Raw genomic sequence first — 26482 nt, 5'->3', positions numbered from 1 at the left:
ACCACCACATTTTTTTTTCCACTCACAGGGCTTTTTGGTTCGGGGAGAGGTTCAGATTATAAGTAGGTTTTCTGTATGAGGGGGCATCGTGTATGATTAAGGTGGGGTGTGGTTTGAGCCACCCTATAACTGTGGGGAAGGACATTAGGCAGGGCTGCCCCATTTTTGGCCATTGAGCCGCTGGGCTCTCCCTACCGAGTGCACCAGAAGGTTCACTGGTGTCTGCCTACACCGACAATATTAATGTGACTATTAGGACTCTGGAGGATGTACAGGCTTTGTAAGACAGTCTGGGTTTGTATGAGAGGGCCTCCTCAGCAAAGGTAAACTGAGGGAAAGTGAGGCCTTACAGGTGGGGGAGGGCAGAGTGGGATGAAGGTTTTGGGGGTGTTGGATAGGATTATTACTGAATTGGTGGTGGTTGTTGCCACCATTGTCCTTTTGGGGGAGAGTCTTGGTCTTGAATAACGTGGCTGCCTCTGTGCTCTGGCACAGGTTGTGCATGCTGGAGCCCCCCCAGGGGCCTAACCGAGGAACTGCAGAGACGATTGGTGGACATTTTCTGGCCCTGAGCAGCAGCGCTATATCTCCCACTGCAGGAGGGTGGACAGGGCCTGGTGGACTCGCGGAGCAGGATCACTGTTTACAGACTGCCAGGCAGCTACTGTACCATCCCAATCTTAACTGGTGAGGTCTGGTCTGAGCTCTCCTGCAGAGGGCTGCAGGGTTGGGCTTTGACCATCAGCTGTTTTTTAAGAACCCAGGGACGGCTGTTTTACAACTCAGTTTGGGTGGGTGTGGCAGGAGCCTCTTCTTCACAATCCTTTGCTGCCAGTAAGGTTGCTGGAGTCCATCAGAAGTGCAGACTTCACTGCTCGGTGCTGGGGTCACTAAATTGGGTGGTCTTGTGAGTGGAGGGGGATTGAGGTCAGTGAGTGACCTGTCTGGGGAGGTCAGCATGCGATCTTTCAGGCTGGTGCAGCAGTTGATTGATGGGGTTCGTGCTGCACTTTCTGCCTCCTTCACGGGGGGGGTGCTGCAGAGGACAGATAGCTGACAGGAGAGGAGTTTCCTCCCGTGGCTGTGGCTGCTGCAGTCGACAGCCGGCTGGATCTGTGGAGCTCCTTGATGTCTCTGAGAACACTGTGGCTGGGGCGTGTCAGCATACAGGCCCTGTACCTTGCGGCAGTTAAAGTCCCCCAGGGTTCCTTGGGTCCTGACTCTTCGATGAGGGGATGCTGGCGCTCCCTGTATAAGCCTCCTGTAGAGAAGTGTACTGCCGTTCTACAGTGGATGATTATTCACAGGGCCTTTGCAACAAACAGACATGTGGCACACCTTGATCCAACTGTGGGGGAGGTCTGTTTGTTCTGTGGAGAACCAGAAACAGTTGAGCACTTGTTTTTTGGAGTGTGGTAGGTTGGAGGGCCACCTGGGAATTGTGAGGAGTTGGTGTGCAGGGCTCGGAACTCAGTTCTCTTGCTCAGTTTTATTTTTGGGCAGGCTAAGCTGGCTACTTGGCTCAGCAGGAAGAATATGAGGCTGGGGACAGGGTCTGTGGAGGCAGTTGATGTTATGTGTGGGCTGATGGCAGGGAGGCTGAGGGAGGAATTAGCGTATTACTCGTGCATGATGTACAAAGGTTTGCGTTACTGTGGGGCATTAATGGAGCCCTGTGTCATGTCGATGGGGAGTTATTTGTTTCTTTGTTTCTCCTTGCAGGGGTGCCGTCTCTCTCTCTCTCTCTCTCTCTCTCTCTCTCTCTCACTATCTCTATTTTATTCTCTCTCTCTCTCTCTCTCTCTGTATGGACTCTTGACACCTATTGTGAAAAGGAGGACACGTTTAAACCTTCAGCTGATTAGCCAACACAACCCACTTAATCAGCAGGTGTGGTCCCTGATCGCCCCGATTTCCTCTCCCAGACTGAACCCTGCCACAAATGTACATAAATGTACATAACCTGTGTCTGATGATTACTGGATTCAACAAGTAAATGAAAAAGAAGTGAGGAAATGTTCATGGTATATCTAAGCTAAAGTATAAAATAGCTTCAGAGCAAATGAGCTAATCATGAGGTAATCATATTAGACCCAGCTCGTTTGTACAAAAAAGGCTTATCATTCTGTAACATAAAAAGGAAGAGACAATTCCAATTGCAATCTATTTTATAGCTTCTTTTTACTCTGATTGAATTGTCCATATTTGCTCAAGTTCAAACAATTACATGCATGCTGAAGAACAAGACTGGAAAATGTGACAAACTGTCTGAAGCAGTCTAAAAGGACATTTAGATTTTTTTTTTTTTTTTTGCATCATTTAACTACAAGTCTGTTGCATATTCTACTGCTTTTCTTTTTTCTACAAAAAGATACCCAGTGTGTATCCGGTCTCAGTTAACAGTTCAAAACAAGTTAAATAATTACCAGGTTTTAAGCTGGATTTCCTGACAGTCATGTATCATCTTCATAAATTTTACACAGGTTTCTACAGTGGTAAAATTATAACCATCCATGCCTATAATACCAAAGTAACAGACATGTAACTTTACTGTGCCTGGCATTGTATAGTGCAACATATGCTGCACACTAACACAAGTTTCCTGTAGTAATATGTGGTTACCAACTGAACAAACTGCCCTACAGCCAAACGTAAAACTTACGATGGTGTTTGGCGGCGTTTATTCTCCCTCTTGTCACAATCTCAGGGTGTGTGTGCTCCAGGCCCTTAAACAGGAAACTCAGGGTGTGTGTGCTCCAGGCCCTTAAACAGGAAACTCAGGGTGTGTGTGATCAGAGCGGAGGGTTTGCCAGTACGGTCTCATCAGACTCTCCTCCACCTCAGCTCCCATACTTGTGAGAGGTCTCCGCAATGCACATTTAAGTGTCACTCGCAATCCATTGTCAAAGTCACCTAATAGGATGCCGAAAATACAATGCTAATGCCAAAATTAATAAATAATAATAATAATAATAATAATGATCATGGTGATGATGATGATGATGATGATGATGATTATTATTATTATTATTATTATTATTATTATTATTAATAATAAATTGCCTGAAAGGTAGAATGTAGGGGAGATACTAAAGTGTCCAATAGAGACAGGTAATTGTAATTTAAGAGGTAAAACAGGGAGAGTTCCAGAACAAAGTGTGACGGAGCGTATCGCGCTGATCTCAAGGTGACAGATCACTCGGGGGAGAGGGAAGACGCGACTCCCCACAGATCGAGGAGGCAGAGATGTTTGTCTTTTGAGGCGGGCTGAAACAAATCAGCGATGCCGAGCGCGAATCGACGGCGGGCCCCCGAGAGCCGGCGTTTTTTTTTTTCCGCGCGGCGGCGGCGGAGATCAAAGAGGCTCTCAGACAAAGAGCGAGAGGGGGAAAGATAGACAGGGAGAAAGAGAGAAAGAGACAGAGACGGGTAAAGAGAGCACGCGCCAGTGGCAGGAGCTCAGAGAACGGGATATACACAGACACCCTGCCGCTCGCCGGTGGAGAGGAGTGGGGGTGGGGGGGGGGGTGGGGGGAGGAGCTCGCGCGTGTTTCGGTTTTGAGCACGTGCACACGCGTGTCGTGGCGCCGGGCTATGAATATTCCAGCGCCCTGCCACCTCAGATCAGTCGAAAGCGCTTTTGACCCCAGTCAGCGGTGCGTGAGGGCCTTCTACTGGGGGTTTGTTTAAGGAGCAGAGGGCTGGCACAAACTGCCCTCATCAGAACACATAACCGCGCCAGACCCGGAGTCTAGGAGAGGCCGTCCGGAAAGATGAAGCGAGAAGCCAGCCGCCTTTGACGATAAAAAAGCGGTTTTTCATTTCTCCTTGCAACCTGAGAATGGCCCACGCGCAGGCCAAAGATATCATAAAGATGACAGACGATACCGAAAGACTGGCATACAGATTGTAAACATGGCTGACGAACGTAGCACGAGGGGGGGTGGCGAACGGACAACATCGCGTTTCCCGATTTTATGGAGACTCCGGGAAAGGAAGTATCTGGTTTATATGCTCGGCGATGCCCAGTTCTGCACCTCAGCCTCACAGCAGGAGCCGTTAAAAAGACCGGGAGAGTGTAAGAACAGGGGCGGGGGGGGACAATCAAAAACATGTCGCCGCATCTTGAAACGACAATTAGCAATCTGCCCGCGCCACTCCCGCCCGCCAACGCCAGGAAACAACCGCGAGGATCTGGGTAAACATCTCGGGCGTCGCGCGAGCATATTGCGGCTTTGTGCCCACGCGGGGTCCCCGGTGGGGACCCCGAGTCAAATTCCGCTGCCGTTACGTGCTAAAATTCCAGACTGGCTCGCATCGCCGGCTGGACCGAAGCCTGTCGCAATGCGGGAGGGTGACGGCGGAGCGCACAAGAACGAGCTTCACGTTTCAGAGTGGAGTCAAAGAGTCGTCCTGCCTTCTATTTCAGTCCTAACTACAATCCTTTAACAGCAAAACCTTACAATGTCAGCCATTTACAGTAAACCCTGACAATACAAGCTCTTTACTCTGCATCCTGACTGCTCGAGAATCTGCTTACCGAGAATACTTACGGTTCAACACTTACAGAATGCATTAAAAAACAACCAGAAGGGGCCTACACTGGTACTACCAGACAGGTGGATCTCCTAGCTCCCACAAAATAATAACTAAAGGACAGTGAAAGTAGAAATTTGTCACTCAGGTGCAACCCATCAACAAACCAGCCATCAAGCCATCATATTTCCTCTCTCATGTTCCTGGAGGCTGAAATGTAGCCCATCTGCAAGGGCTACCGTCCCACAAATCAGTGCATTATGGGAGCCCGCCGAGCCAGGTTTGACAGATGACAAATGCTTCAGAATGTTTTGGGAGGGCAGCCTGCATGATCGACTAATGAAGCTCCCTTCTCCATGGTGGGATATAGCCCGGAGCAGAAGCAAGTCAGGGAACTGAAGTGGGCGGAGTCTGCAGTTTCAGGAAGTGGCAATCTGTATTCATTTACCAATCTGGTGTCAGGTGCACATGGCTGTCACCAGGAGCTGTAGTTTGTGGTAATCCGTTGTATTTTTCTTCATAATATTCATATAATGTGTTCTATGTAAGAAAACATTATCTGGAAAAAAAAATTTTAATCAAAAGTGTTTGGATTTATCAGGTATAATCCAATCAAATATTTATCTTTGTACCTCTTGAAGATGTGAATAATAGTTAAACATAAATTTTAAGTACTATTAATGAGCAATAAAAAAATTTTGAACAGTCATGTTTGTGTTCAGTATTGTACATCCAACACAATTAATTTAAACTAATTTGCTCTGCTAATATTACAACAGTTTATTGATACATAATTCTGTTGATAAAGTAAATGGACAAACAGATATTCTTCTCATACATATTAAAAGCATACTGTGGTCATGTGGGGTTGTCTAATGACAGGAAATCTATAAAAAACCGAATAGTTTTACTATTCGGATTTACATTTACTTCCCTGTCTCAACAGTAAAATAATCTTGCTCGACCTGTCATGGCTTTCTGGGCCGCACAGCTTTTCGCAATGGTATTGCACCATATGCGCCTTCAATTACAATAGATTCCTGACCCCAGGATCTGTACATTAGCTTATCTTGAACTAATAGACAGTAGGCTGGCCAACACAGGATGCGTCCTACCCCAAAATTTGGGCTCTTCCTGAGATTTTTTTTGTCACCAGAGTTTTTTCTTCCCACGTCTCAACACTGATTGAATTGAGTTGAATTTAATTGAAATTAATTGGGTTGTGACAAAAACATGCTCACCACTCAGTTTGACATTCCCCCTGTGCTCACTTGCAAAACTTAGCCCCTTCTAGTTTTTGTAAATTTTGTTGCTGTGTTACAGTAATAAATTGTTATGCGTAGTGGAGATGACAGACTTCCTGATTAATGCTGTACTCTGAGACAGCTGTAGAGATAACATTTTCCATTTCTCGATTGCTACTCGGTGGATAGAGGGACATAGAACTAACTGAATACCTGTACTTTAAGTTGGTATTTACAAATATTCTCAAGTTATTTAAAATCCCCAGTGGTTTCCAAGACCTCAGTCCCAAAAAAAAAAAAAAAAAAAAAAAAAAACTAATGAAGCTCATTTTGGTTCTGAAGTTACCCCTCACTTTGAACATGCTCCCCAAGCCATCCCAACAGGCTCTGTAATAGCCCTAAAGTAACTTGCAATTAATTCCTCCTTAGTAGTTAGTCTTTGTAATAGGCTCCAGAAGAAAAAAACTTGGAAAGGGAAAGGCATGCAATGGAGGTCAAGCACAGGGACTATTTTCAATTAACATGCTGTGTGCTTGGCAATTCTGCAAAAAGATACCTTCTGTTCCACCTCAGATATGCCATGTAATGAGGTTATAAATTGAGATGTAAAAATCCCACATATGGAACAGCTGCCAACGGTCCCAGGCTCCTGACACCTACTGCGTCTAAGAAGCCATTGAGTATGAGCAGCACAGCTCAGCCAAAGGCTCTCCGCACAAGGTTGTACGTAATGTATTACGAACATTATACCACACTTGTGGCAGTGTAATGTAACTGTTGGAAATCTGGGCTGGTAACACCGAGACTGCGGGTTCGATTCCCAGAGTGGCCATTGCTCCCTCGAGCAAGGCGCTTATCCTGAATTGTGTCTGTAATTACCCAGCCGCATAAATGGATTCTATTAAAAACAAACCAAAAAAAAAAAAAAAAACGTGTCTGTATAAGAGCGTCTGTTGAACGCTTAAATGTAAATTTGGAAAATCCCTGAACAGCCACCATGGTATTTATCCAAACACAAGAATTGGGCTCTGGAGATGGGAGCGTATGGTAAAGCGTGCTAAATAGCTAAGACTGGGCAGCGATCTCTTTTTTTTTTTTAGCAATTAGCAGATGCTAGCTTCAGCTGAAATCAACATTTGTCCTTAACTTTTACATGAAAATAACTGCAACTGTTTTTGGCTTTTTTCCCCTACAAAAACACAGTTTGAGAAGTTCAATAACCAACAAAGTTAACTCACCAAACCTTTTGTGAAGAAGAAAACTAGCATTTGCGATTATGTGAAAGTAAGCAAAACTCGTTAATGGCAAATGCTGGTAATATAGCATGCTGTGTAATATAGCATGAGCACAGAGGGGAAACAGGCCAATGACTCAGTTTACCTCTCAGTGTCACCCACTGAAAAATCCCCCTTTCCTTTCTTTCCCCCTTCTCCATCTTTCCTGTGGGGGAAAAAAAAAACAGGAATAATTTCAGACTGGAAATGTTTAAAAGATAGAGGGGAAAATGTTGACAATTGGTTCCATTTTCATGACCTTGGGACATTAGATTTCAACCTGGCAAAGAAGAAGACTAAATCACTGGAGGGAAATTTACATTTTCCACTGCAATTTTTCTCTCTCGTTAAACAGGCAGAAAGACAAACAGTCTCCTCTGAGAAATAAGAGCAACATTTAATCAGTCTCACCACCTGCAGCCCAGTCCTACCTATAGGAAGCAGAGATGGCTGTGGAGAGACGTTTCCTCATCCAGACGCACACCTGCTTTTTTTGGCAAGAGTGAGGGAGATGAAGCCTCTTTTGGCAAAGCTCAGGCAGGCTACCATATTCATGCATGTCAGAGAGTTTCTTACCATTGACAAAATGTAACATAACCTTATGAATTTTGGAAGCTAGCAACCTTTATCCCCATTCTCACTCATTCTCTTTCAGATTTTCAACCTCAAAGGTGTTTAAAGAGTGACACCAAGTGGTAACTCTGGGGTATGATTCTACACCTTTTCTCCTTTCTGTTTTTTTTGTCTTTTTATTTTCTTTTGCACACAGTGTAGTCCATAAGCATTTAAATAGTAACACACTTTTTGTAGTTATAGCTCTGTACTCCAGCCCATTATATTTGAAATGAAACAATGAATATGAGTTTAAAGTGCAGACTGCCAGCTCTAATTTGGGGGAATATATATCCACATTGGGTGATCATTATAGGAATTACAGAATTTTTTATATGTAGTCCCCCAACATTTTAAGGGATGAAATGTAATTGGACAGTTGGCTGCTCAGCTGTTTCTCGGCCAACCGTGTGTTGTTGCATCATTAGTTCATGCACAAGAAAGGTCTAGAGTTGTTTCTAGGTGTGGCATTCACATTTGGAGTCTGTTGCTGTTGTCTTTCAACAAACATCAGAGACAAACATTGGGTGTGTCAACTGTGTGATACATTACTAAGAAGCATGAACACACTGCTGAGCTCAACAATAGCAAACAACCTGGTAGACTACTGAAGGCCACTGCAGTGGATGACAAAATAGTACTTTCAATTCTGAAGAAAAACCCCTTTTGAATTATTGAACGGAACAAGTAAACTTTCCAAGATGTCGGCATAGATGTGTCAAAGACTACCATAAAGAGAAGACTATACCAGCATAACCTCAGAGGGTTCACCCCAAGATGCAACCAACTGTAAGCCTCAAGAACATAATGGCAGTTTGTTAAAAAAAAAAAAAAAAAAATTAAAAACCTGTAGAGTCCTGGAACAAGTTCTTTTGGACAGGTGATATGAGTACTAACCTGCACCAAAGTGATGAAAAGAGGAAAGTGTGGAGGAGGAAGAAAGGACCAGCTCATCAAAAGCACCCCCACCCTCTCATCTGTGAAAGATGGTAAAGGTAGTATGGCTTGGGTATGTATGCCTGCTACTGGACGTTGCTCATTTCTCTTTATTGCTGATATGACTTGACAGCAGCAACAGGATGAATTTGAAAGTGTACATAAACATCTTATCTGCTTGGATCTAAATGAAACTGCCTCAAAACCTATTGGACGGTGCTTCATCTTGCAGCAGGACAATGAGCCCAAAAATAGTGTTTTTCAGGGCTAAACAAGTTGAATGTTCTTGACTGGCTAAAGCAATTGCCTGACTTGAATCCAACTGAACATGTGTTTCACTTGCTGAAGACAAGACTGAAGGCAAAAATCCACCAAAGCAAACAGGAACAGAAAATGGCTGCAGTACAGGTCTGGCAGAGCATGACCAGGGAAGATGCTTTGCACCTGGTGGTGTCTATAGATCGCAAACTTCAGCCAGTCATCAAATTCAAAGGATTTTCAACCCAGTAGAAAATAGGATGACTTTAAGAGTATGTTTATTATTAGCGCTGTCAGCCTGCACTTTAACCTTACATTCATTATTTAATTTTAGATGTGCTGGAGTACACATTCAAAACTGCAAAAATTGGCAAAGAGAAAGAGAGAGACAGAGAGAGAGTGATAGAAAGGAAGGGAACAGTAAGTAAACATGACGCTACTTATGTCTTATAAGCACGCTAATTAATAGAATAAAAGACTAATGAAAAGAAGGAAAATATGACTATAAGAGAAAGGGGGGGAGAGAGAGAGAGAGATTATGTGTATCTACTTTAACCCTTTGTACAAACTTTTTTCATCATTTTCTATTTCTGTTTTTTCAAATGTGCCTGGACATTTGCTTTGAGGAATTTAAAATGCAGTTTTTTTTTCTTTATCAACTAATATTTAATTATTTCTCAGTATTCTTTGCTTTTGTCTCTCTGTTTGGCCAGTCGGGTGTGTAAAAGTGACAGTTAAGTCGATTAATAACTTTATTGCCTGACTTCACACAAATACAGAGATAAAATATCTGGTCCTGCTCATCATTTTTGCCTTTGATGTTTTGTTCTATATTTATTCATTTTGAATTATGTAAGGTTTATGGTGAGTCAACAATATATATCATAGTCCCAACATTGTAATTGGTAAAAAAAATAAACTTGCATGTAACAAGATGTACTAGAATCTGTAAACGTGTGCTCTCTCTCAAATAAAAAAAGGCATGGCTCACCTTTTTTTCTTGTTCAAAGAGCTGTATTGCATTGACAGTGATACATCCACGCCTGGACTGTTCCCTTACTGTAAATGATCTGCACGTAATGATGTGCATTTGCTCCCCTGTACTTGAGCCCATTTGGAGAAGCTGGGTAGAAAGTAATCACAATGTCTGGTAGTGAAGCCGAAAGGCAGGCCGGGTAAAAGGAAAGTCTCCATTTCTGCATTTTCGGTGTTGAAAGCATATTTATTTCCATCTGCTGGCTCCTAAAACATCAGAGTAGAAAGCCATCTGTGAAGGGTGGGAAAGTTTCAAAATTATAATGTATAAAGAAGTGAAATGAAACACAACAAAAACAATGCTAAAAGGGTACTGTTTATTTGATTTGCACATAATGTATGACATTCCAGTTGTACACTATGAATGGGTAATGGCAATCACTTCTGGAAGCTTGGTGACTCATATGACCACCATCTGTTTAGATTACTGGCACTTCATAAATTAACTATAATGTTTATGACACCAAAGACTGTACTTTTTTTAGGTTACATAGAATTTCCTCCATTGGCTAATTCACCATTCATTAAACCCTCAACTATATTTCAGTATTACAGCGAAACAGAAGCATATATACTGTAGGATCTGCAATACTGTGTGTGTATGTGTGTGTGTGTCTGTGTATGCGTGCACCTAGGTTTCTTCTCATGGGAATATCTTGCTTGGTCAAATGCTAAGGCAGCATCAGATGTATCCAACAGGTTGTATATCCCATGAAGCTTTGCAACAGAATTAAAGATGTACATTTCCATTAAAACAATAGTGAATCATAGCACTACCATGATTGGGGGAACACCAGGGTTACATACCAATAGTATTCTCTTGCCTCCTCATTTTCATGTTTTCTATTATGGAGTCTCCAGCTTCCTCTACATCTCCTAGTCAACTATACATAATGTCAGAAATTAGTGAACAAACTCATCTGTAGAGAAAGAGAAACAGGGAGAGTTAATAATTCTCCTGGGGCATGGAGCCTTACACAGACAAATTAAACCAGAGAATCGAATTTCCCGGTCTGCATTAAACATAAATAGATAAATGAAATACCACAGCTGTGACTTTTTTTTTTGTATTATGATAGATTGTACATGTTAATTGCATTTGAATTGTCATTTGATATATCATATGCAAAAGTGATCTTCAATCTCAAGAGCCTGCTGGTTAATAAATTCATAAAATTAGCTAAATAAGACTTAGAAAGCAGGAGAACCACAATATTGTGAGGTAGTAAAACAGTGGTTGGAATTAAATTATGCCTAATTCCACGATGAGACAATGATGTTGCACTCTTAAGCAACTTATTTAATTTATGTATTTGGACTGGCAAATTTCCAGCAGGAAAATGTAAGCCATATCTCCTTAATGCTATAAAAATAAAATGCAACAGTTAATGTAAGTGTTTGCAGTACTGCATTAACTGATCCATGTTGAACAATTGCCACACTTGGTGTACACTACATTTCCAAAAGTATGTGGACACCTGAACACCATGCCCATATGTACTTGCTGAACATTTCATTCCAAGACCATGGGCGTTAATATGGAGTTGGACCCAACTTTGCTGCTGTAACATCCTCCATTCTTCTGGGATGGGTTTCCAGTAGATTTTGGAACATGGCTGTGGGGATTCGCTTCCATTCAGCCACAAGAGCATTAGTGAGGTTGGGCACTGATGTTGGTTGTAAGGCCTGGCTCACAGGCATTCCAAGTGATCCTAAAGGTGTTGGATGGAGTAGAGATCAGGGCTCTGTGCAGGCCAATGAAGTTCTTCCCCACCAAACTCAGGAAAGCATTCCTTTATGGACCTTTGTGCACGGGGACACTGTCACGCTGAAATAGAAACTAGCCTTCCCAAAACTGAGCCACAAAGCACAGTTCTCTAGAATGTTATTGTATGTTATAGCATTAAAATGTCCCTTCACTGGAACGAAGGGCCTAGCCCAAACCACGAAAGACAGCCCCAGACCATTATTCCTCTTCTGCCAAACTTTACAGGTGGCACTATTTGGGCCAGTACAGATGGCACTATGCATTCTGCTAAACTCAGATTCTGCCAGATAGTGAAGCATGATTCACCACTCCAGAGAACCTGTTTTCAGTGCCCCAGAGTCAAATAGTGGTGTGCCAACGCTTGGCAATGTGCATGGTGATCTGAGGCTTGTGTACGGCTGATCTATGATTTTTACATGCTATACACTTCAGCACTCAGCAGACCCATTCTGTTAGCTGCATCACAGAGGTTGACTCCTTAGTGTTTAGTAATTTGGGGGAAGTGGCTCATCTCCTGCATATTTAGCTCCTAAATTCAGATAACGCCATATCAGTGGGACGCCCTCCTCACATACTGCCTGTGGAAGCTGTGGAAGGTTATTTATTCCCTGGTTTGTCTGTCCACAAAACTGCAGCACTTCTTGGGGTTGGTGAGAGAACAGTTCACCATCGAATGTCAGAGCATGGCATAAAGTTTGAGTCTGAGATCTTAGGGCAACAGACCGTCCATCAGAGATCTGAGCTGGCACTATATCTGTCTCTGCGCCTGCCTGAGCCAACCTCCTACTCTCCCACTCTGGGCTTGATTGCTATGTCTGGATGTACAAGCCTGCCCCATCATCATATGGACATGATGTATATATAATACACAAATCAATGGATCAAGAAAATACATTTATATATATTACATGCAGAAATACCCATTTATGTCAAATTTTACCTATAATTTTATGTCTGTGTACATTCATTTATTTATTGAGTCATTTATTCATTTTGAATTTTGGCATTTCTGGTCCTCCATACAGGCGGCACGGTGGTGCAGTGGGTAGCACTGTCGCCTCACAGCAAGAAGGTTGTGCGTTTGAATCTCGGCTTGGGGCCTTTCTGTGTGGAGTTTGCATGTTCTTTCCGTGTCCGCGTGGATTCCTCCGGGTACTCCGGTTTCCTCCCACAGTCCAAAGACATGCAGGTAGGCTAACTGGAGACTAAATTGCCCATAGGTATGAGTTTGTGAGTGAATGGTGTGTGCCTCTCGCCCAATGCACGCTGGGACAGGCTCCAGCACCCCCCCGCGACCCTTCTCAGAATAAGCAGGTATAGATAATGGATGGATGGTCCTCCATATGTAGCCACACCCACCCCTTCCCACATATTCGCCAGAAACGCCCAAAACACACATTTTAGAAGTACAGGTAAAGGTGCCCGAATTCGGTGAAAGTGTGTAAAGACAGATTACCAGTGTATCACAGATATGCCTGAGCATGGTTATAATATTTTCAAGGTAAAAATTCTGCATAGTATGCCTTTAAAACAGGTAATGCCTAATTTGCGTAATCCTGGTTATAATCTATTGTATTAAATATAAGTTACAGTATTCCATAAAACACATCAATGAAGTTTGCTATAGCCTGAGTAGGGCGCAGAACTAATAGCTTATGCCCTCATTGCTAAGGCCTCATTGTGTAAGTCGCTCTGGATAAGAGCGTCTGCTAAATGCTTGCAATGTAATGATTTTTTTTTAGCCTCTTCTCGAACATCTCTGAATTTACCGCAAACGAATTCCAAACTCCTTATACGATCTGTTAGGGGAATCAACTGAGGTCCGTGAGCGCTTTTCGTTTACGATTGATTGGAATTTCTGAAGATAGGCACACGGATAGGAAAAAGCTGTCTCTACCAAGGGTCTATGCGTGTTTGATAAATCCGGCGGAATTTGTTAGTTTGTTTCCGATTACGCGTAGGCCTAAACGTGCACACGGTTTAAAGAAAATATTGATACATGAGGCGCAATGCTATTACATACTAGCCGACAGCTTACATAAACACAGTTGTAGGCTAGTTTAATGTGATGCCGGTCTTTTTACTTGCACTACATTTCACTACAGGCAGTCGCTCAAAAATGTATAGATACAGACTGATTTACCAATATGAATAGGCTACGCCAATCAAGTAACTCATGACGAATGCTAGTTGGTTCCAGTGCGTCAACGTACGTAGTATTACTGGATGGTTGCGTTTCTCTTCAAACATCGTACATTCGCCTCTGAATGGCATGAATCAGAGCCGTATGAAATGACTAATCCGGGTGGACCACGCAACATGGTTGATAAACTTTAACCTTTTCACAGATACCGATCCATTCAGCATTGAAATAGGGGGTACTGTACAAGTAATGTTTATTTATATCCTATAAATGTTGTTGTTGTATATGTTTAACTTCAGATAAGTGCATATGGAATGTATAACCGTAACAATAAATATATACACTGTTATGCATAACCACATACAAGTTTTCTTAGCTCCATCTCCACAAGAGCCCCCCTGTCAACGAGCCACGCAGTGGTACCTTCCCAGCGGTGTCACGTCCTAGAATGATGAAATCGTTTTGCCGGCCGGTGTGTGTGGGGTGTGAACTTTATCTGAGAAGACTGAGGTGTAGAAGTGTTTCGTAGTTAAAAAACTTGGAGAAATCGGATGTCTTCTTAATATAAATCAGTTTTTATACTTATTTTCAGGAGTAGCTTGTTAGCTACACAAACCGAACTGATAACTGCGCTTCATAGCTGATTGTAACTCAAACGAGGGACGGGATGTATTCGTCAACTGCTCGACTGTGTTCTACCCTAATACAAAGAGACCTGCCCGCATTATGTGTGTCCAAGTTGGGGTCACCAGTTAAAAATCCACTGAAGAAACGATCCTCGCCGGCTTCTCTGTATCACCACTCCTTCCTGGACAGCCGGATCAGCAAGCCGGTTCCGACGAAAGCAGCATCGCGAAGTTTGGTGTGCTCTAGCACAGGTGAGGTTTCGAGAAATGTGTTATAATATGATAGATAGTTGGTGAGGTTTTTTCTCCTCTCCAGTTTATCTTGTCTCACTGTTCTTACGGTGGACGAACAATGTTTTTGTTTAGCCGTCTGCCGAATATTTAAGTCCTAATTTCCATTGATGCCATTTTTGAGTCTTCTAAGCGAGTTCTTCCTCGGGAAACTACCATAGGCTATGTGTTCCACTTAGCCTAACTGGTTTCGATCATTGCAGTTCTGTTAATTTCTTTATATTACTATGAACTTGGTTCTACAATAAATGTTCAGAGTAGCGAGTTCAGTGACAGCAACATCCAGAAAATGGATAAAGAACGAATGCACTACTGAAATTCATATACTGATGTGTGACAGGTCATTAGTCATTTTGGCCGACTGCATATGTAGGACTTATGGTTGAGAGGGATCCTGGCAAGTCATTGCTTTAGATTTACATGAGCATTAGGCTACATTGTAAAATGTAACAGTCGTGTTACCAACTTGGTGCCTTCTGAGTCATTTAGGCGCTCTAAATTAACTTGAACTGAAATATAAAGAGCGTCTAACAAAATACTTTTTGTTCTTTACTAAACTGTCAGTTTGTGTGTTTTCAGTATCGGATGGAAAATAAGCTTTCTCAAGTGCTTTTTGTCATGTGTTTCTTATGTAAAAATGACTCAGAATCTCTACATGCCCATCATTATAAAGCGTAACTTGTCAATTTGCTTTGCAAGTAGAATTTCAACAAATCACCTATTGTGATTTATTATCTTGTTGATCTTCCACATATATGTTCATGCCATATTATGTAACGTATTCCAGTGCAAACCAGTCTTGGTCATCAATTAAACTGAACCAAGCAAACTGATTAATTTAGCTAGATCAGTCACACTGGCTTAAAGCCCACTTGTATTACATAGCACAAGATCTACTTAACCTGTTTGCTGTTCAGCTAATTGAATTAATTTAATTATGGTAGGCAGTAGACTGGTAGTGTAGCATTGCAGTGAGATCCAGTCCGGTGTCTCAAAGAGTGACAAAATTGCTAACATCTGTTTTCATACCATATACATATTCCACCCCATAAATGTGTGATTTATATTACAGGTTAATCTTCCTGTCACCAACACCCTGATTTGTCTCCTTCAGTATAGAGTTGACTATGAACACCAATCGAGGGGCCCCGAGTTAGTTTTTTTTCTATAAATGGAACCAGGCCAGGGGTAGGGGAGTAGAGCTCTAGGCATCTGTCAGAGGGCTGTTTCCCCCTATCCAGCGATAGGAGAAATTGGGACCACATCTCTGCTACACCCTGGCAACTTGCCTTTAACAAGATTAGCTGTTGCAGTAGTGTAGTGTTAGTTGTGTAACTGCATTAAGGGTGGTGGCTGGTAGCTTTAATGAGAATGTATCCGAAGGAGTGATAAAAATAGCAATGGCCTGCTTTTATTTCCAAAGAGTGGCAGGCAAGAGGAACTTGTAAAAATTGCAACCTTATTTTCAAAATAATGTGACCTATTTTTAAGGAAATGTTTTGAGCGGCTATGCTGAAATGTGGCATGGGGCATGGCTTGTGAAGGGTTTTTCCTGTATGTAACAGGCTTTACTGGTAACACCTAATTAATGAAAACCTTGTTATTTCCTGTCTAAATCCTACTTGCACTGCCTTGTACCAATGTTCTAATATGTTCTAATGACAAACATGCTGAAAAACCCGAATCGGATACAAATGGTTATGAGTGAGGATTCATGAAGCCTGTACTGAGTGGGACTACAGTGAATCACTGACATATTTTAATTAACCAGAAGCTCTCCACAGAAAAGGCAGTGACTCAAATCTATGACTGAATTAGGCTATGTCATGTAGTACAGATTACAGGCATTTAGCAGACGTTTTTATCCAAAGCGACTTACACAACTTTTACATTGCATCCATTAGTAGTAGCTCTGCCCATTTTGTGTCCACACCTTTATACTAATATTACATGTAGCCATTTCACAGGTGCTCTTAGCCAGGGAAACTTGCATATTGCATGCAAAAAGGTTTCAAAAAGAACTGTATCAATGCCTAGTTATTGGTGTCACGGCTGATTAGTGGCATCACATGAACCTACAACATGATGTTAACTGCCATAGTAGGAGCACAAGGTAATCCGAGGATATAGGCTAAGTAGCATGAGGGAATTTGAATGTGTACTGCTAAATGTAGTGCAGGTATGCCGAGGGGTTTTCAAACCAGAATGAGCACTCAGCAGTTCAGGAGAGAGACCAGTTAGTTGAGCCAAAGTGGAAAGTTAGCAGGTTAGTTTTCAGGGGTACGGTAGAACATGGGTGCCCACTGGCCTGCCTGACTGTTGTGAGGACCTCGTGTAGCCTCTGAAGAGGGAAGAGGTGCAACCAGTGTGAAGGACACGTTTGGTGTAGGAATGGCTAGGCATTAAAATGTTGCATGTGAGTGGACTGGTCTGGCAGTGGTGCAGTATTTGATAACAGATTGCAGGTAAGAGAGTGCTTTTCCTCTTGCTGCCCCATAAGCTGGTGCCACAGTTAAGTGAGTTTAGGTGAGTTCAGGTATTTTAACGGATTATAAAGATGAGCAGCAGCATTCTGAATGACCTGGAGATACCTTGGGGGATTCAGGCAGTGAGACGAGCAAGGAAAGAGTTGCAGGAATCCAGTTGGGTCTGTTACTAGGGCTAGGGCTAGGTCAAATAATATGAAATATAAGAATAAAAAATAAAATATTTGCTAAATTACCTTTATTATCCCTCATTGCTGTGTACATTATTAAACCCTTGGAATGCAGAAACTGAACACACCTGGGCACAAAGATATTGGTAGTAATATAACACCTGCTTATATGAATAATTCCCCACCCCCCTGTCTATGACCCAGTCTATGGCTGCCAGTATATCAGTGGACAGAATACCAGTACACATCATCTGATCGATTGATGTCAAACAGTCACACCAGGAAATCGGTGAAATGGTCTTTGATAAAAATAAACATGTTTGGAAAATATCCTAGTGAGATGAGCAACCTTATGAGTGAAAGTGGAGGGGGGGGGTGGGGGGGGAGCAGCATTGTCAGAAAATGAGAATTCTTGATTTACGATTCAGGTGATTATCAGTGGACTTCAGTGAAGAAGTGGTAATTGAAAGCAGTATCTTCAAAAGACAAACAGAATGAGAATGCAAAGTCTAGAATGCTTTTGTGGGAGGGAAAAAAATGCTACGGTTAGAATGACAACAACCAAATGTCTGCATACAAAATGAACAGAGTGGGCCTTTCTTTCTGTGAAGTTGTGTTCTGCGGGATAAACTAAGTTAGAGAAAGCACTTATGAATCCTCGCTGCCCATATAAAAACAAATGGCTCCTTCCAGTTTAATGCAGTAATTGGTCAAATCTACGGCACCGCGCCGAGGACTGTGTCAGACACTGCGCGACCTCGAATGTTCAAAGTGACCCATTGTCTCCACGTGACAAACGGGACATTGGCCCATTCACTGACACTCTGGCACAGTCCCCGGCCCAGTCACGTCTGCGCCGCTCGAAAATTCCAACGTCTCTGAAACTGACCCCCTTTCTCTTTGCCCCTCCAAGCGATTGGTCCCCCTGGCCTTTGCTAAGAGGGTAAGAGGCTTTGTTCGTGTCAACAAGGGACCTTTATTTTGTCATTCGTTGGAGCTGCGTGAAACCCAACAGCTGGTTTTGCTCTTCCTCTGTGGTGTTTGCCATTTGCAAGCTACTTATGTCCAGTTCATCTACACTCCTCTGAAAATGTAAGTAAAATGCTTGCTGTACCATACAGATATTCTGAAAGGTGTAGTTGTGAAACTTTTCAGTAATAACTTCATGAAATTATTATGTCAGCATTCCCAGGGCACATGTTTTTTCCCCCATGCTAACTACTGTCCCAGAGGAGGAGCCATTAATGTTTCCTAGGTAGGTTGGGTAGCTAGGCAGCAGGCAAATTAAGGACACGTTACCAACTGGCAATGTAATCAGCTAAGAATTCCCGAAAGGTCCAGCTTGCCAAGGATTTATTAACCCTAGCAGCGATCTATATTCTGCTGATATGCAACCTGATTGCATATTGGATTGAAGAGGAATGTAATGGTATGCAACTGATTTTTTTTTTTTAAGTCTACTCAAGAGCCTGTTTCAGTCAAGACCTTGATAAGTAGAATCCGGTGTCTTTTTTGGATTAGATTGGACACCCCTGGTATAATGTGCTGTGATGGAAATGATTAGCCAGCTATGTGACTTGTATTTAGGTGAAGTAACCTACAACTTGTAAATGGCTTTTGTAGGCCTACAAGCACAGCAGTTTATTTAGGCATATGGCTTTAAAGTTTTAACTTTAAAACCTATACAACATGATTATACTTGAAATAGGAAATGATTCATTTTAAAATATACCTTTACTCTCACTGAAATTCAAGAAATACTCTAGGTCTTTGATCAGCTAAATTGGTATCCCATTTACACATTGATTGTACATTTGGAAATGGGGTGAAATACAAAACACTGCCTTTCAGGCAATTGCCAGCCACCAGTAGCAGTTTTTATTGGCTGACTTAGGTTAAGTTTAAGCTGTCTAGGCAGGTAGAGTAAAACCGAGGGTCGCCTAATGAGCTATTTTTTCCACCCTCTGGATCTTATGGTCGCTGATCCTTGCCAACCATTCATTGTAGTGGGGATATCATTTTGGGGCTTTCTTGATACGTAACTATTTGCGTTGCAGTGGATCCAATTCGGCATTCCAGCAAAGAGCACTATAAAATAAAATACCGTGCATGAGCCTTGGAATTCTGACGTAACGCAGAGCAAAAATATATATGGACACATTTAATTCCCCTTTCCAAACGAAATAATTATTTTAAAATTCGGGAACTATGAGAGAATGCCGTGTTCCCCATAATCTTTAATACATGCGCGTAGTAGTTCTACCGCCATGCAGTAGGTGGTGCTGTCCCCATGCGTGAGCATTTTGTTGTCCTTGACCGAAGAGGTTTTAATGTGCGCATTTGCGCAATCCTCAGTATATGGCAATCATCCACAGAACGACTGTTCTTAAGGTGTGACAAGGTTACACTTCTGCAATTACTCTTGTACTGCTGATCCAGCGAGAGCTGTATGTTAGAGTGAATTTTCAGATCTTTACGCGTCTTGTCGGTAAGGCTCTATGATTTCTTCATGCGAGACGTTACCTAGTTTAACTTGGTATAGGACTATTACGTTTGTTAGGAAACTTGTATTGAACTCTATATTCGGTCCTGCGTATGTCTAACTGGATTGCTCAACCACAAATAACATTTTATTAATAATGAATAAATTAAGCGCGTTAACTACATTTGTGTACTCAACGTTTTTGGTTTGACAGTAGCAGACACGACATGAATGTCAGTGCATTAGAATCTTACACTACGATGTTGTAGTCATGGCAGTGTTATTCCAAGCGTCTGGTGTCAATCAAAATACAGTTTGGTTCCTCAAAACGACAGTTAGCCGTTATCTGTAGAGTAGTCCTGCAGCCTTCTGTACTGTGATGCGTTTGTTGTTAGGGTGCAACTTGTTATGAAATTGTCATGTGTAGCAATGGGTTTTGAGCTTGTATTTATTTCAGCCCTTTAGCCCGTTTTCCAAAGCAAAAAAGTTAAAAAGCTGGAAAAAATCTTACTATGTAGAACTGAGTTCCATAACCAGATGCAGCCTAATACTTGTAAACTATATCCAAGTGTTTATTAAATAGAAATGAATAAACCGTTTTAGATGTTAATGTTTTTTTTTTTTGTTGTTGTTTTTTTTTTTTGCTAATGTTTGTTTGGACAAAATGCTAATTCTCTGTCAAAATGTTATTTTTAACATGGTCAACATAAAGGAATTCTGTCAGTGTGCCAGAGCTGTGCCTGCAAGTCATTGGTTCCCGACTCAATTAAAAAAAAACTGATTTGGATTTAGTGTGAAAAGATGTTACCCTCCGTCATGTACCGGAGCTTGAGTTATCTTGGCTTCGAGAGAGCACCACAAAGTTCTTATCACATTACCGTGGTTGTTCCCTGTTCCTGGAGATCTGCCATCACTTTTTTCACCCCAGCCCTAACAAAGCACACAGCTGGAGATCTTGTTGAGCTGCTAAGTAGTAGAATCAGGTGTGCCAAATTAAGGTTGAAATGAAAACCTAAAGGACTGTACATCTCCAGGAACACGGTTGGGAACAACTGTTGTACTGTAATACGTGTAGTATGCCTCCGGGTTACAATATCACACGACAATACGTGCGCGAATATCCCTGAGCCATGATTGTCTTCACAGCTTATTCCATGGGCGGCAGCACCAGCCGGCTGTACAGTGCCCTGGCCCTGCCCCTGAGGAGCGCCCCCCCAGCCGGGGCGGAGCCCCGCGTGGAGCCCGGGGCCGAGGAGGAGCCCGCCGACCCCGACGCGCTGCTGAAGGAGTGCGAGGAGGCGCTGCGGAACCGCCCCGCCCGGCTCCACCGCGACTTTGTCTTCCCCGACGGCGACGCCCCCCTGAGCGCACCCATCCGGGTCATGCAGTGGAACATCCTCGCCCAGGGTACGGTCAGGGTTCAGAAATCAGCACCGCAGTTTAAACTGCCCGTCCTCTCTCTTCTTTGTTCCCCCCCTTTGAACTCAAAAAGACATTGAGGACCATGTTGATGGTCCTATCAGGAGGCTATATACAGCTCTGGGGGGAAAAAACTGAAACCATGTCAAATTTTCAGCTTCATAGTTTATGGGTATGCATCTGTGTAAAATCGAGTCTAAATACAAAACATACAAAATGTTGTTATACATTGAATAATGCAAACTAAACAGTTTATACCCTTAAAAACAGAATGTTTTTGCTTAGGAAGGGTTCAACAAACAAGTATTTGGCAGAGTTACACAGATTCTTCAAAAAAATATGGGGTGGTCTCAGTTTTTTCTAGAGTAAATGAAGGAACCCCATAGGGTTGGGGGAGCTGGTAATGTGGAAACCTGGCCTCATTGGCCAGTACTACTGTGGACCAAAAATCAAAAGCATGTTCTAGTGGGATTGTCCTTGTACTAATCAGAGCTGGGTCATATTGAATGGCTGACATTTGATCTCTCCCCCCCCCCCCCCCCCAGCTCTCGGCGAGGGCAAGGACGATTTTGTGGAGTGCCCGCTGGACGCCCTCAACTGGGCGGAGCGCAAGTACCTCATCCTGGAGGAGATCCTGACCTACCGGCCCGACATCCTGTGCCTGCAGGAGGTGGACCACTACTTCGACACCTTCCAGCCGGTCCTGGGCAGCCTGGGCTACCACGGCACCTTCTGCCCCAAGCCGTGGTCCCCCTGCCTGGACGTGGAGCGCAACAACGGGCCGGACGGCTGCGCCCTCTTCTTCCGCCGCGACCGCTTCCTGCTGCAGGACAGCGCCTGCCTCCGCCTGAGCGCCCAGGCCCTGGCGACCAACCAGGTGGCCATCGTCCAGACGCTGCGGTGCCGGGCCACGGGGCGCCCCCTGCGGGCGGCCGTCACGCACCTGAAGGCGCGGAGCGGGTGGGAGGGCCTGCGCAGCGCCCAGGGCTCGGACCTGCTGAGGAGCCTGCGGGAGGCGGGCGGGGGCGGGGACGACGGGGGCGGTGGCGGCGGCGGCGGCGACGGAGCCCCCCTCCTGGTGTGCGGCGACTTCAACGCCGAGCCCGGCGAGGACGTGTACCGCCTCTTCTCCACCTCGGGCCTGGGCCTGGACAGCGCCTACAAGCGCCTGAGCGCCGACGGGCGCTCGGAGCCGCCCTACACCACCTGGAAGATCCGCCCGTCCGGCGAGAGCCGCCACACGCTGGACTACATCTGGTACTCGCGCCGCGGCCTCCGCGTGGACTCGGTCCTGGACCTGCCCAGCGAGGAGCAGATCGGCCCGGGCCGCCTGCCCTCCTACAGCTACCCCTCGGACCACCTCTCCCTGGTCTGCGACGTCCGTTTCCAGGACGACCCCGACCGGCTCCAATAAGCCCCTCCCTCAAAAAAACAACGCGAATGTGCGTTTTTAATCCTGAGCGTAAGACGTTTTAAATATATACTGCATATATTTAGAAACGTATCGGTTGTTCCCGCTTTCATAGGTTTCATTCTGTGCATTGTCAAATGTATATTACCAAAGATATTCCGTAATTTATGAAGGTGGAAATAATTTATTTTTTTATAGATGCTGTGCATTTTATTTTTCTTGCATATTCCTTGCATTTTGGATCATGAATTAAATTTACATGTGTTTTTTAATGACCACTTAAGGGAGTGGTCTTGTGCCTGCACGCACATTTTAGATTTAATTTATTTTATAGTTTTTATTGCACTTTGTCACAACTGGATAAATCGAGTCTTAATGAATTTGCAAAAAGACCGTTTTATCCACCAATGCCTGAGCATGTTTACAAATTTAAAATCAATGACTAGGCATGGTGTGGATGAATGGCGGTTTGCGGGTAGGCATAGTGTAGATGAATGGTGGTTTGTGGGTGGGCAGTGTGGATGAATGGCAGTTTGGGTGGGGTCTCTGAGACCACACCCCAGAAAGTTGTTTGTGTGAATTTAATGGTAATGATTATTTTATTTTTTTTGTTTCTGTGCTTTCTTTTCAGTCTAGTATATTTTCTTCAATTATTTGGTGGTTCAAACATTTGTAACCTGTTTCAACGACTGACTAGCAGGTTCGCACATTTTTCTATTTATTGCGCACATGCATTTTTGTTTATGTTTGGATAAACGATGCAATATTTACCACCCAATGAACTAGTGATACCACCCATCTTTGGACCCACTGCTTATTTTTAATATTAGAATAAGGTGTGTTGTCTGTTTCCTGAAATTAAAACCATCAATGGGAAAAGCTTTGAGTTTGATTCTTTACCAACCAAGTACAGAATTTTGAGGCTGAATTTTCATCCAATCAGCATCAGACCTCGTCAGAACACACGAGCACGTCTCCGCCTTTGCCAAGTTAATGATTTGCATGTTGAAGATAAAATATTTATCTTCAAAGTTTTTCCATCTTCTTCAATTAACACCAGTTTGTTCTTACCTTGCTCTTCCAAGGGCACGTCTAACAAAACCTTTAGTCGGTTTCACCGTATTATCTTAGTACGAAAGAAAATGCAAAGAAACACTACTGCCGTTGTGCACTAATCCTGCCAATTAAAAGTAAGCAATAAACCCCGCCCCCCGCACGTCATTTAACTGATAATGGACATCTCATTAACAGAACCACACAAGCCAAAACTTGCAGATCTTTATCCAGGAATATTGGAAGGCGGAGCAGTCTAAAGCCATTCATACTTTGAATTTCAAACAATTCTCCCATCTGCACATTTTCATTTGGCGCACAATTCAAAGACCAAAGGCGGTCTTTCCAAGGTGAAAAGAAGTACCTGCAGGCCCTCTATACTATGTTCCACCATATAGCCTACCTCAATTACCTGAATTGAGGAATACAGTATTGATTTCAACAGAGAACACACATTTGGTTCTCGACCAGGATGCCAAGGGGAAAAGAAACATTCAAAGACAAAAATGGTTTCTTCTTTTTTTTTTTTTTATATTTCAGTAAAATCTACTTGAATACACTTTGAAACAAGAGTACAACAGAATAGAATATATTTCAAATGTTGAATATATAAACTAGTTCAGTCTGAACACGAACATCTCTCGCCCGTTTTTTTAAGAAGTGAAATTGCGAAAGGAAAAGAAAAAAAAATATAGCGTAGAACTAGCTGCAGGAACTCAACGCGGGCGAAACGTGACCTTTCGTTCGAGACCGCCAAGACATTTCAGGGAACAGAAATGCCCCGTACAGACCTGGACAGGTGGGGGAAAACGGGCAACTGACAGCAATGGTCTGCTGGAACTGAGATCCTGAAGAACTCTGTACAATAATACAAAAAAAAGAAAAGGAAAGTGTTGCTTTATATCTATAATACTGTGCTTGGTACAACATATCAAAACTGAGCTTTACACAAAAAGCGAGTTAGCTTAATTTTTTCATTAAAAAAAAAAAAAATCTAAGGCTGCTTTGTTTGAAATTTCTTAAACTGTATAGCATATATACAAAAATCCCTTTAAAAAAAAAAACTCCCTTTCTCGGGCTGTGAGAAACTTTTCACAGACAGGCGAAGCTATCGCTTAGCACCGGTAAGATGGGTGCAGTGGAGCACACAGTGATAGTCAAACAATTTGCTGGTTTGCATTTCAAATCCCAGATTCCCATTTTGACAAAGTGTTCAAAACAGTCCCCCCCCCCCCCCCGAAGCCCCGCCCTCTGCCAAACCCCACCAATCTTGAGACCGCATTTGAGTTAGTGTTCTGAATTTTTGTAGTGTCAGGATAAAAAGTAGTGCTTTCCGTTGGTCCCTTTGTCGCGTCCGCTTAGTCAGATTCCTGTCTTCACACGGACGTTGTCAACTCCTAACGGGGGAGGGATGGGCTTGTAAAAAATGGCCCTGCATAAAAACACGGGAGAGATGTCAAAAATAAACAAGTTTCTAGAACTTTTAAAATCGCTCTGACTGCGGTTGAACTGAATTTTCTGCTACCTGCGTTCCCTTTACAGTAGCGTTGAAGTCTCTGTCTGGATAAAAAAGCCTTTTAAAAAACGCACAAAAGAAACGAAGCAGTTCTCGGCACTGTTCTAGTTGCCCCTCTCTCAGCATTCCGGGGACTCTGCTTGTGTGACGGGGACGGCGTCGGCCTCTGTTCCGGGGGCCTCGGCCGCCGTACAGTCCTGCCGGGGCGGAGCCTCGGCCGCAGCCGCCGCGCCGACGTCCTGCTTGGCTTCGGGCAGCCTGACGACGGCGGCGGCGGCGGTGGTGCCGACGCGGGCCTGGGGCCGGGCCGACGGCTGCTGGGCGGGCACCGCCAGCCTCACCACGTGCGTCCCCGCCGCCACCGACACGGGCGTCAGGGCCCGGACGGCCAGCGGCGCCCCCACCAGGTTGATGCCGGACGCGGTGGCGCCGTGCCCGGGCTTGGCCTGCAGCTGGCACTGAGCCAGCTGGCTGGCGGGGATGGTGATGATCTTGGCCAGCTGGACGGTGATCTTGTCGCCGTTCTCCGCCGTGGCCGGCACCACCGTGGGGATGGTCTGGAAGACCACCTTGGGGGCCCCCGCCGCCCCCCCGCCGGGGAGGGGCGAGCCGGACGAGTGCACCGCCATCGTGGAGATCTTCTGGCCCAGCGACGTCGTCATCACCACGGGAACCTGCATGGCCACGCGTACTGTCCTGCACACACAAACACAGCCCCCCCCATACCATCAGCTCAGAAGACACTTGGTATGACGTATTTGCACACAACTAATCTAAATACATTCCAAGATTAATGTAATTTCATGTTGTAATGAAAAATTCATTTCAATGATGCTCATATCAACTTACAATGTGACTTACAATGTAGAACATAATTAGTTTCCAAAAATCTACTCTATTTATCACTATTAAACAACGCCAGTTGATTTTTTTTTCTGCATCTACAGCACAATACTGGCAAACCTTTTTCCAGAGGGCCTGGAATTACTGCAAAGCTTGGCCTTCAATTACATTAATTTTCTTTAAGTTACTCACATCCACTTAAAATGTGATTTACTTTGCAGAAAAATAATTACAGTTTCCAAATATCTCCCATTTTTACTATTGCTGAGCAATGGCAGTCTTATTGCTGCATATTGTTTTTCCCAGAGGAATTATTACAAAACTCCAAAAAGTTATTAGAGAACACTACAGCTGTATCTTTCAGGGAGCAGACTTTACC

At 43.7% G+C, this 26482-nt stretch overlaps 2 protein-coding genes and 1 long non-coding RNA gene across 9 annotated transcripts in view; 1 reads left to right on the top strand and 2 right to left on the bottom strand.

Annotated features, from left to right (window-relative positions):
• Positions 1-9616: 9616 nt before the first annotated feature.
• Positions 9617-13944, bottom strand: LOC135259693 (uncharacterized). The gene is made up of 3 exons (XR_010331354.1): positions 13807-13944; positions 10703-10815; positions 9617-10127 (listed from the first exon to the last, which is right to left on the bottom strand). It is a non-coding gene; the product is annotated as an uncharacterized LOC135259693 (long non-coding RNA).
• A 296-nt stretch (positions 13945-14240) lies between these two features.
• On the top strand, positions 14241-23570 carry LOC135259692 (nocturnin-like). 2 transcript variants are annotated; one of them, XM_064344321.1, is made up of 3 exons: positions 14241-14684; positions 21008-21268; positions 21826-23570. In XM_064344321.1, exons 1-3 carry the CDS (start codon positions 14474-14476, stop codon positions 22692-22694), a joined length of 1341 nt encoding a protein of 446 aa, XP_064200391.1. In that variant the 5' UTR covers positions 14241-14473; the 3' UTR covers positions 22695-23570. The 2 variants fall into 2 exon arrangements, with proteins under 2 accessions (XP_064200391.1, XP_064200393.1); XM_064344323.1 differs by lacking the exon at positions 14241-14684 and adding an exon at positions 19492-19867.
• LOC135259690 (ETS-related transcription factor Elf-2-like) overlaps positions 23291-26482 on the bottom strand; it is a 27132-nt gene continuing 23940 nt past the window's right edge. For all 6 annotated transcript variants that reach the window (XM_064344315.1, XM_064344316.1, XM_064344320.1 and 3 more), the window contains one exon: positions 23291-25956. In XM_064344315.1, the coding sequence (XP_064200385.1) occupies positions 25380-25956 (577 nt within the window). In that variant the 3' untranslated portion in view covers positions 23291-25379. The remainder of the gene's footprint in view (positions 25957-26482) is intronic.

This window comes from Anguilla rostrata, chromosome 7, assembly GCF_018555375.3.
Source record: "Anguilla rostrata isolate EN2019 chromosome 7, ASM1855537v3, whole genome shotgun sequence".
Classification (NCBI taxonomy): domain Eukaryota; kingdom Metazoa; phylum Chordata; class Actinopteri; order Anguilliformes; family Anguillidae; genus Anguilla; species Anguilla rostrata.
Note: the sequence above shows the minus strand (reverse complement) of the source record. Positions and strands in the feature narration are given on the sequence as shown.